The sequence below is a fragment of the Vanessa atalanta genome, chromosome 21 (assembly GCF_905147765.1).
Source record: "Vanessa atalanta chromosome 21, ilVanAtal1.2, whole genome shotgun sequence".
NCBI lineage: Eukaryota > Metazoa > Arthropoda > Insecta > Lepidoptera > Nymphalidae > Vanessa > Vanessa atalanta.
In genome coordinates, this window is record NC_061891.1 from 1,884,901 (window position 1) to 1,896,165 (window position 11,265).

General features: G+C 31.6%; 1 protein-coding gene across 1 annotated transcript; it reads right to left on the bottom strand.

Moving 5' to 3' along the window:
• Window positions 1–1,569: 1,569 nt before the first annotated feature.
• LOC125072397 lies at window positions 1,570–10,079 on the bottom strand. The gene is made up of 2 exons (XM_047683020.1): window positions 9,986–10,079; window positions 1,570–2,947 (listed from the first exon to the last, which is right to left on the bottom strand). The coding sequence occupies exon 2, from the start codon at window positions 2,937–2,939 to the stop codon at window positions 2,076–2,078; it is 864 nt and encodes a 287-aa protein (XP_047538976.1). The 5' UTR covers window positions 2,940–2,947; window positions 9,986–10,079; the 3' UTR covers window positions 1,570–2,075.
• Between the last annotated feature and the right edge of the window lie 1,186 nt (window positions 10,080–11,265).

Genomic DNA, 11,265 nt, shown 5'->3' on the forward strand with positions numbered 1-11,265 from the left:
TTAGTCGGCTAACACAAAGCGTGTCGTCTGACAACAATTAACATATTAGCAGGGAAGGGCAAGGACGCGAACAAACGATTACCGTGGCCTACTTCCAGTAAGTAATGTCTGTATTCCTGAGTAACGTAATACAACAAGTCTTGGGCATAGAGAATAGTTAAGATATTTAAACACTTAAAGGTTTAAAACAACATACAGACTACCTTCAATACTCATAAAGTTACTTACAACATGATTGTGTGCGAAAGGTATACAATTAGTGAGTTTTTGATAGATAGCACACCTTGGGAATGAAACGATTGCCTCCTGGCTATTTCTTTTCATATTGTGTATAGTTTTTGTATTGTGTAGAGTTTCTTTTGCCGATTCTTCTCAGTTCAGGGTACTTTTATTTTCCGAACCGGTGATAGTGTTTAATTTGACAATCAATAAGTAAATGTAATGCTTCTATGTTGAATAAAGGAATTTGAGTTTGATTGATCTTTTTACAAAAATTAAAGGCACTCTTAATACTGACTCCTTAGATAGACTCGACCACACTTGTAACCTGTCGTATCTCTGAAACAAATGTCCAACTCAATTGAAGATGATTAATATTCATAAACTCCAAAAATATTTATATACATAAATAGATATTGTCAATAGCGCAATGTTTTAAGGGTCGCCTAGCGATGTAAAAAGTAGCAACATCGATCCTGACCCCTTGGGCTATTGTCGTCTCCACTCCTTACACAAACCTTAACCTTTTTGGAGGGTTAAATAGGAATATTCGTAATTCCTTGTAATGGGAAATTGTTACGATTATTTTTATAAAAAAAAATAAAAACATATTTATCGATTAAGTAAAATGTTTTCTTATTTAATATGTTTTGTTACTATTTGGTTAAAATTTATATGATATAGATAAGATATATAAAGAATACTATCTAGTTATACAATCTAGTTTATATATGTATATAATAAAACCTTTCCCAAAACACGCTGAATCATCTAGTATAATTTATACATAGGTATATTTTGTTTTAATAGTTTCTTTAGTAAGGCTAACTTCCCATCATTTATTAATAAAGGGATATGATTTTTATTTAATAAAAAAACATTAACACATCATTACTTTATTGAATAAAAATAAAAATCTCACATTAAAATTATAACACATTAAATAATATAACAACAATAAGCATGCTTATTTAAAACATGAAAGCCATTAAAATAGAATTACGAAGTAGTCGATACAATTACTTTCTTATTTATTTTAATCAATAATAATAAACGTAGAAGGAAAATTTAAAATAAATGATAACTTTGATCTTATTTTTTACATCGTAAGTTTAAACTGTAAAACGACATAAACGACATAACTTCGTTTTAACTCGTAGTAAATAAAAACTGTTATAAGATAATGTTGTCTTAGATTTTCGCGATTATTACACATTGAAATAAAACCAGTTTTTAACGGATTTAATCGCGTATATTAATTATTTTATTTTAACATCCCGACGTTTCGAGCACTTTGCAGTGTTCGTGGTCACGGGCAGTCTGCACGTTAAAATAAAATAATTAATATACGCGATTAAATCCGTTAAAAACTAATTTTATTTCAATCTGTTATAAGATTGTGTTTTCTCAGAATGGAATTAACCTAATTTATTTAATGGATAAAGATTACCCGAATAGACAACACCAGATACTTAAGATCTCAGCTTCTGACTCAAGACCTCAATATTGCTGTAGATGATTTACACTGATATCTTTCATTATTCGTTACAACATACAATTTAATTTTAATTTCCCTTATGTTCTCCGTTTAATATTATTTATTTTTTTTAGTTTCATAAGCTATAATTATTTTGAAAATCATTCGTTTATTATTCATAAACATAATATATGTATTTGTGTCATGTGAACTCGCTATTAGCATGCTTTATAATAAAAATTACGTCAAAGGATAAAAATATAATAAGCTAATACGATATGTCATCTCTTATATGTATTTATATTTCTAATTCTGCGAACGCAATATATACGCGAAGGCCGCAAATTAATTCCTAATATTATTAGTAATTAAGTATAAATCAACAAACAGTTGTGTTGCTCGTTTCAATCAATCTAAATAAACTTTTTCCAACCGTAAAGAGAAAATTATTATCATTGTCAAACGTCAGTGCGCCAATGGAAGGAATGTGTGCAACTTTTACAATCCTAGAATCCGCTAACTTTGGTTCTATTATCACTTTATATATGCCGTCTATCCACCAAGCGTAAATGTTATTATCTAAATCGATTGTTAATCCTCTAAAATATGAGTTCTTTGAGAGCCATACCATTTCGTCTCTTTTGCTCGCAAACAGGCCATAATCACACAGTAACACCGATACATCATACTTATTGGAAACAAAATTCTTAACTTGCATCATATCGAATAGCACGTCAAAATTATCTCCTTTCTTTTTAGTAATCTTAAATTCACCGTATTTTATAAAATAGACGTAACCTTTATAGAATAAACTTATAATTATATCACCTCTGGAACCGTATGGTGCTACTCTGTTCACTTTCGTATCTAGAAAGTAGATACCGTCGCTGCCTCCTAAATATACCAATTCATTATCTTGGTCTAAATCAAACGTGCCAAAGTTCATTATTTGCTTTTCGCCTGATATGACACTTATGTTAACGGGATTATCTAAATTAATAAATCCGACCTTGTAATACTCTTTGTCTTCAATACTAGGTTCGAAGCTGAAGAAAAGGGTGTTCGTCGATCTGAGGATGCCAAGTTTGCTGATGACGATTCGGTTTCTGAATGGAGCTTCGATGTCGAATAGATAGGAGACATTGTAGCAAGCTGTATTCACTTTGATACAGGAATTGCAGACGGTGCCAACTTCTTCAGAGCTGGCGGTCGAGATGCAGAAGAGCAGTATTACAACGATCATGCTTGAATCTGTAAAACAACATTTTAAACATGATTACCAAAGGCATTTAAAGTCGGACTTTTTTAAAAATTTTAGTTGATATTTAAAAAAAAAGTTCAAGTGAAAAGTTGAGCCAACGACCGTTGTAGAGCGCTTGTAATGTCGGACTACTTAAAACGATAATTTTAATGATTCTTCAGCTATGCATTGCCAACTTTTATAATATTTTTAATCGAAACTGTTACTCGGGTTGGAGTTTATATATTTTTTAATTTATTTTTGATCCTTCATGTTATTAGTACTTTGGTTAAAGTCTGAAAAAAATGCATAATTATAAATAAAACTTTGCCCCTAATTAATCACACGCACGACATCTGAGCTAAAATCAAGTACAATATTAAGGCAATATAATATTCCAAATAATTAAAGAAAAAAAATCTGATTCAAAATTTTAGAATGTTTTGAGCCGTAACTATTTAAACCATTCCCACATGCAAAGGTAAGGTTCTTCTGACTTTTTTATTTCAGTGTTGCCAGGATCTTTCTAATGTCAATAAATAGTGCTCCATTGTAAAGATAAGTATGCAATACGCAGTGAATAATATAGCTGAGCCGGGTTGACGTCAGATTTATATTAATGAGGCCATGAAACGTATTTGTGAATGATTATTTCGGACATCTGTGCTGCGTAAAAAAATCGTAAAATTCCACATTTATGCGTAAGCAACGTATTATTTAGTAATGTGACACTCGTGTCGAGCGTACGATTTGCACATCTGCCATCTTAGAACAAATGAAGAAAAAAAAACATCGTTTATGGAATCTAAATCTTCCTTCTTTTTTTTTAATTACTCTTCTACATAGCTCAGGTGTTTCGAAATTCATATTTTAAATTAAAACATAAATAGTAAATATCTATCTATTATATATATTTTCTATAATTATTGGTGTAATGTTTTATATTAGCGGTACGCTTTAGAGAAGTGTGGCGTAACAAGTTCCAAAACTTCCGCTAAAACGGGCAGCTCAGCATTTACATGTTTTACTTGTGAGAATCATTTTCATTCGTTTACTGTAGCACTGATTTTAGTGCTTAATCTGTGTTTTGTGTAGGGTAGGTATCACCCACTCATCAGATATTCAACCGCCAAATAACAGTACACTGTATTGTTGTGTTCCGGTTAGAAGGGTGAGCGAGCCAGTGTAATCACAGGCACAAGGGACATAACATCTTAGTTCCCAAGGTTGATGGCGCATAGGTGATGTAAGGAATGTTTAATATTTCTTACAGCGCCTTTGTCTATGGGCGCTAGTGACCACTGACCATCAGGTGGCCCGTATGCTCGTCCAAAGCCAACCAGCAATGCAGGTACATTTGCAAATAAAAAAACAAACTGCACATGTATAAGAATTAGAGCAGCGTGGTGGGATAAGCTCTAAACCTACTTAAAAGGCTTTCGCCCAACAGTGAGAAATTTACAGGCTGTTACTACTTAAAGGCATTACTACAAGATTGTCACTGTAACTTAGCATCTTGATACACTTAACACTGAATATGAAAACTTTCGTAATCTAATTTCCAATAACCGAAAACATCAAGATAAGATAATGACACTTCGAGTAAATTTCGTAGAGAATATTGGCGTTTATTAGAAAATCACATGCTTATCATCGATTTCCCCGTCGTAAGGACCCTTCGCCATTGTTAGAAACACTTCGATCGTTAAAATTATTCGCTATTGTTGTTTATAAATCTGATTCCGCGAAAACGGAATCTCTAGACTCAATTATAAACTTTATATACCTAATACTATGTGCCATGTCTGGTTTCTCTTTCATTTAGCGTAACGTAACAAGAGCCGAAATGGCCCAGCGTTTAGAACGCGTGCATCTTAACCGATGATTTCGGGTTCAAACCCAGGCAGGCACCACTGAATTTTCATGTGCTTAATTCGTGTTTATAATTCATCTCGAGCTCGGCGGTGAAGGAAAACATCGCATGAAAAAATCTGCATGTGTCTAATTTCAACGAAATTCTGCCACAGGTGTATTCCACCAACTCACATTGCAGCAGCATAGCTCGGTTAAAATGTATGTATTTTAATATAATTGACACCTATTAATACTCAGGAAGAATGATCATTATTTCATACAAACAAATTTTAACGCTTTAGAATATTACAGTCTAGATAAGTTAACTTTATACTAGGAGTGTATTATATTATGTCAAATCCTAACACGATAGCTGTAAACATTTTTTGCCACGCTACATTTAAATATAGTCTAGATCAATACACACGAACCATATTTAAACCATTCATAGAAAACTAACAAAGCCGTGTCTGTGATATGCAGCTAGGAAAATATAACAGTTATTAAAACAATCGTGAATGGTCTATTGTTGAAAAAGGGTTTAGTTCTGCTCTTCTTAGCAGATTGGAGGCTCTTGGTCTGCACGGTATTAAATTCTGATTAAATCCTTTAATTGAAATCCTGCATGGGTAGGTAACATCTATGTAGATAAGAAAATCTTAGTTCCAAAGGTCGATGACGCAATGGTGTTGTAAAGAATGATAAATATTTCGTACATTCTTACAATATTTTCTAAATATATCAAATAAAATAAATATACATATATGTAATGATCAAGCATAAGGTAAGAAACTCTGTTGAAGAAGCTGTTTTCGTTCGCAAACATGGACATAAAATCACACACCAATGACGTCCTGCTAGAAACGAAAAATATATTAAATTCCTTAGATTCGTATCTCGTTCGTTTTATTTATATCCGCTATCAAAATATTACAATACGTCATAAATATCTAAGTATGTGAAACGTACCTAAAACATATTACGATAAGGTTTGTTTTCGTAGTGTGTTCTAAATTTTTGGGATACTTTGGATGCGTAGAAACCACTGACGCTTTACTTGTTACCATTTTAATGACGCGAATGAAATATTTGGTGATGTTCGTGCTCTGATACATTTGGGTCAAATGGGTGTTTTAAATATTTAGACGACTTTGGCTTTTATGAATATTATTGATCACTTGAAATGATCAAACCCATACTATATATGATGCTGACTGTACATACATTTGTTAGAACTAAAAAAAAACTGTTACTTAACTTTCTGTATTCATAAATACAGAGCTGTACTTGTTACGCGCTATGTTTAATACTTGAGAGAATTGTAGCGGATAGGCTTAATTAATATATTCGTAACAGTCTATCAGCCAGTATATAAATTGTCAAAGGGAATTCCGTAACGTGTAATTGTTCATAGATCGTTAAGAAACAGCATGTAATAATTATTATTAACGATTGTAAAGGATCAAAAAAGTTCTTATATAATAGTCTGACGATTTGGATGTGACGCAAACTCGCGGCCATTATTAGAACGCGCAAAAAAAATCGTCATATTGAAATACTTAAGGGCGTCAGATTAAGATATATGTGGTTCATCTTTAGGTCCGACGGTTAGACGTACTATCACATAATCTGAAGGGATTCGCCAAAACTGACAATTAGAAAAAAAAAGTTTTTTTTTTTTTATAAGTCGTTGAACTTAATTAATTGAAAAGCTCAGGAAATAGCAAATGAAAAAGTGTAAGGTCTTTTTAAGTAGAAAACTTGTATTTACAAGAAGATAATTATAAATAATCAAATATTTTTGAGTATTTTTTTTTTCAATTAATATCTTCACCGGCAGAATGATCTTCTTCCTCTGATTCGATTTCATGTTCAGATTGCGTATCTTTAAATCTTTAACAATAAATCATTAAAATATTTAGCAATATTCTTTTTATGAATAACGTATTTTTTAATTATTGGAAAAAAATTACCTGATTCTTGAGTATCCTCAAGCATATCAGGTGTAATGATATAATAACATCGTCATACGCTTTCGGCAATTGATCACCTGCAAAACAGATAATTTCCAACTTTCCTTCGACTACTTTCCATTTCTGATCTATTTTCAGTTTACGTCACCCTCAAATTGACAGATCAGTGGAACATACACGTTTTAGCATGCAACTAACTCATCTTACCTCATTCTGACGCGCTCGAGAATTTCAGATGATAAATTTTTTTTACTAATCTAATCCTTTATCCTTAACACGCAAGCTAGCGAACATCTGTTCGATATAATTTTTTAAGTCGATTACACCGACAAATGTACCTCAAAAAACCAATATAAGTCTTAATCGTCCTAGCAAGATATTTCTAATAAGAATATCAATTTAATAATCACCCTGTCCATTTTATATAATTATTAGAGCACTATTAACGCTTATGTAGTACTAGCTGAGCCTGCGGCTTTTATATAAAACTTGGCCTATATCATACAAACTATCATCCCATTTTAAACTCTCGAGGAGTTCATTATAAAAAGTAGCCTATGTCCTTCTCGAGGACTCAAACTATCTCCATAAGAAATTTCATCTAAATCGGGTCAGCGCTTAAAGAGTGAAGTGGTGACTTACTTTCGCATTTTTAGTATTAGCAAGATAAAAATTTTACAAAACAATTTTGGCTCATACAGATCCTTTCAATAACATATCCTCCGTAAATCTTAGAATATTTCATTACAGATTATTGGTTTCTCTCACTTTTTTTTTAATATTCTACATCTGTAAACCGATTTCTCAGGAATAAATATAGCCATCTCTTTTAACCCAGTATGAGTGACAGAGAACATCACTATATACATGAGCGTTTGTGTAAGATGGAAGAACGATCGGTTTTAAATTGATACATATATATCACCGTAAAATTGTAAATACCGTTAGATTATAATCTATCTCGCAAGATTGTGAACTATCGAAAGAGTTTTGAGCAGTGACATACTGCTTACGTAAAGTAAGTAAACTTCAGTTAAATTATAAAAAATCTAACCTAACTGCAAGATGTTAAACTATCGAAAATGTATACGTTTTTTGTAGTTGAATCACCGATCACATTCTTCCGACAGTTTACAATCTCGCGTTATAGATTATAATCGAACAGTATTAACGATTCTACTATGATATATGTATATATATCAGCAAGCAATCAAGATTACCTCTTATTCTTATAGATAGAAATAATTATGATATATATTTTAAAGAGATTTAAAGAATTACAATAAAGGTCATTTTCGATTGAAGCGGCCTATCAGCTTTACCCGTATTTAACCGTTTACCATAAGCTTATGGCTTTCTGTATATTATATCTCGCGACTGGACACAAGGCCGGATTAACCATGTCGGGGGCTCTAGGCAAAGCTTCTCTCGTCGCGAGCCCCTTACCCGCACCCTTTTAACTTTCCAAAAGGTATATTTTCTAACACAATGTTTATATTTATAAATAATTATAATAACGATGGTCTTTACTATATTGCATAGTCTGATTAAAATATGAAAAATATTTACTTTTACATAACAATTTCATTATAAATTAAATTTATTATCACATGACCTCATAGACATATCACAGATCTTATATTTCTGCACAAAATAATACATGGAGTTACAGATTGTAGTAATCTGTTGCAGAAGATTCAAGTTAATGCTCCTTCTCGTATACCCCGTATAAAAGCATTTAAATTATTTAATATTCCTACATTTCAATCTGACTTAGGCCATAACGCTGCTGTTCCAAGGCTCTGTAGACAATATAACATACTTTCTAGAAATAATAATGACCTCGATATTCGTCGTTACAGTTTGTCCAAATTCAGAGTGAGTCTAACTAAACTTTTAACCTAACACAAAAAAATGTTTAATTAATAAACTATTCTTAATTTTTAAGTTACTAATTTATATTTGTTTTTACTGCTACGTATATTTTTTTCACTTTTTATCTTAATTGTATTTAAATTATTATTTAGTGCATGCTGTGTCTCCTATAATTGCAGGAGCACACGACTTGTAACCCTTATATTGTTTAATTTTAAGAATATGTATTTAGTGTGTATCTTTTGTTGGGGACTCGTAAATTAAATAAATAAATAAATAAATACCTTCTTTCTCAATTTCATTTGCCATACTCGATGGGCCTAAGCGGTTGCCTATACTGCCTAATGGATAATCCGGTCTTGACTGGACAAGTAGACCAATAGGAAATACAAGGTGAAAGACCTTATTTCACTCCCTATTCCGGTATGATTGACATAATTTTATCCTACTCGACGGGTTAAATAATGGGTATATGTACATGCAGGGCCGGATGTACCATATGGCTTTTTGGGCTTCAGCCTAGGGCCCCTTGGACTCAAGGGGTCCCCAGCTAAGTCAAGTCAAAGATAGACAATAGTGCGAAAGAATCCATAAATTTATTAAATTAAACAGATCGTATGGTTTACAGCTCTGCGAGTCCTGCAATTAATCAAACCCATTCAATTAATTTAATTCAAGTCTATGTTCAGATATGTTTTAGGTTAGCCCTAAGTAGTGTTAGCCCAGGGACCCCTAAACTTACGGTCCGGCCCTGTGTACATGCGGGTTTTATTTAATCACAGAGCGAAATTGAGGACGTTAAAATGTGCCTCGATTTGAACTAACAATCATCAGTTAAGATTTACGTGTTCTATCTTGGCTTTCAACCGACACCGACATGTTACAAAAATTAGAATAGATTTTGATCATAGTGAAAATCAATTAAAATATATATATATATATTTATAATTATATTATGCAATTTAAATTACATAATCTTAATTTAATTAAAACAGTAATAATTATTAAAATTATACATAATATACAAGAATTCATTTACTATGTGTATTTTGGCTACAATTTTAAACCCACCTTTGAACATCAAGTTATAAATTATTAAACATAATTAATTTTAATGTAATATTAATTTTCAAGCAGATCATATTTGATAATCATTACCATATTATATTATTTATAGTATTTTATATTTATTTTAATTAAAATGAATAAATATTAAAATTATAAAATCATTAATTACTGTTAACAAATAAATACATTTACAAAATAATATCACAAATATTACCGTTAATATAATCCCGAAACGAAAATAAATAAAACCTTTATAAAAGTAAAATGTAAAGCACTAACCGTTAATTAGACGCACAGTTCACTCATCCTTTAATAATGACAATGGTAGCGCGCGCTGTTTCGAAGCGTCGTCGAATGGCGGTGGTAACACCATCACTACCACCGACACGCTCCGTACCGTGGAAACATCGAATAAACTCTACTTAACTAAACGTAACTATTCATTAAACGTTTCTGACGTCATGACATAGAACACACAATATTATGAGCATAGATTAAAAATGACCTTAGTTGATCAAAACAGATAATAAAATAAATTGGAGAGTTCCACTGTTTTTTTTTTTTATTTAAATTTTCGATATGCAATGTCTTTTATTACTTCGTTATATTAAAAAAAAAAAAAAACGTAAGTAACTAAAACTATAAACGAGCATATATATTTATGACTCGTCTTAACCCACGACTTCGCTTTCGAATTCTTGGATAAAAAGTTGCTTTCAATGAATGATCTTTATGCTAATTACCATATGGGTCGATTACTATATCGTTGTGTTAATTAAAACAGATTAAAAAACACACTTTTAATTAAAGAAGTAATAACTATTTCTTGCATTTTCTTCCACGGGCTCTCTGTGCTTTGATCATTGTCATTATAATGTTTTACATTTAAAAAAAATTAAAGAAAAACACCACTACATAAACAACATAGAAAAACACTGCACTAATAGCCAAAATATATTCAACCAAAAAAAATTCTATACATTAAACATATGCCAGTAATGTCTACGTAAATTCCAACCGCATTCCTTCATTACATGTTACTGAGTACTGCGACAAGAATGTAGAGGAAACCTACCTCATATACGTAGGCGAAGTAGGCCAGACTTGTTTATCTTAAACGTTATATCATAGCCCGTAATAATTGTGATGAGTTAGTTAACCTGTTCATATTTTTGTGTATTACTTTGTCATATATTGTACGGTAAAGTAATAAAAATCGCCATTTACAGCTTAATTTTTTTTTGTATGTGTAATACTCTGCGCTAACAATACTTAAACGTCAATAGTGCAATGGTTTACGGGCCGCCTAGCGATTTAAAAAGGTTACAGGATCGATCCTGACTCCTTGGACTATTGTCGTACCCACTCCTAACACAAATGATAAACTTAAAAGGAGGGGTGAATAGGAATATAAGTAAATCCTTAATTAATTTGGGGTTTTACTCTTAAAAAAAAAGAAGTAATACACGCTTTTATAACAACAACAATACTATTCAACAAATGATGTAAAATAATTAGTGATACAATAAAATGATTGATGGTTGATAGATGTTGTTCTG

What these genes read in the sequence shown, in the direction of transcription:
- LOC125072397 (XM_047683020.1), bottom strand. Translation starts at nt 2,939, where the DNA reads ATGATCGTTGTAATACTGCTCTTCTGCATCTCGACCGCCAGCTCTGAA.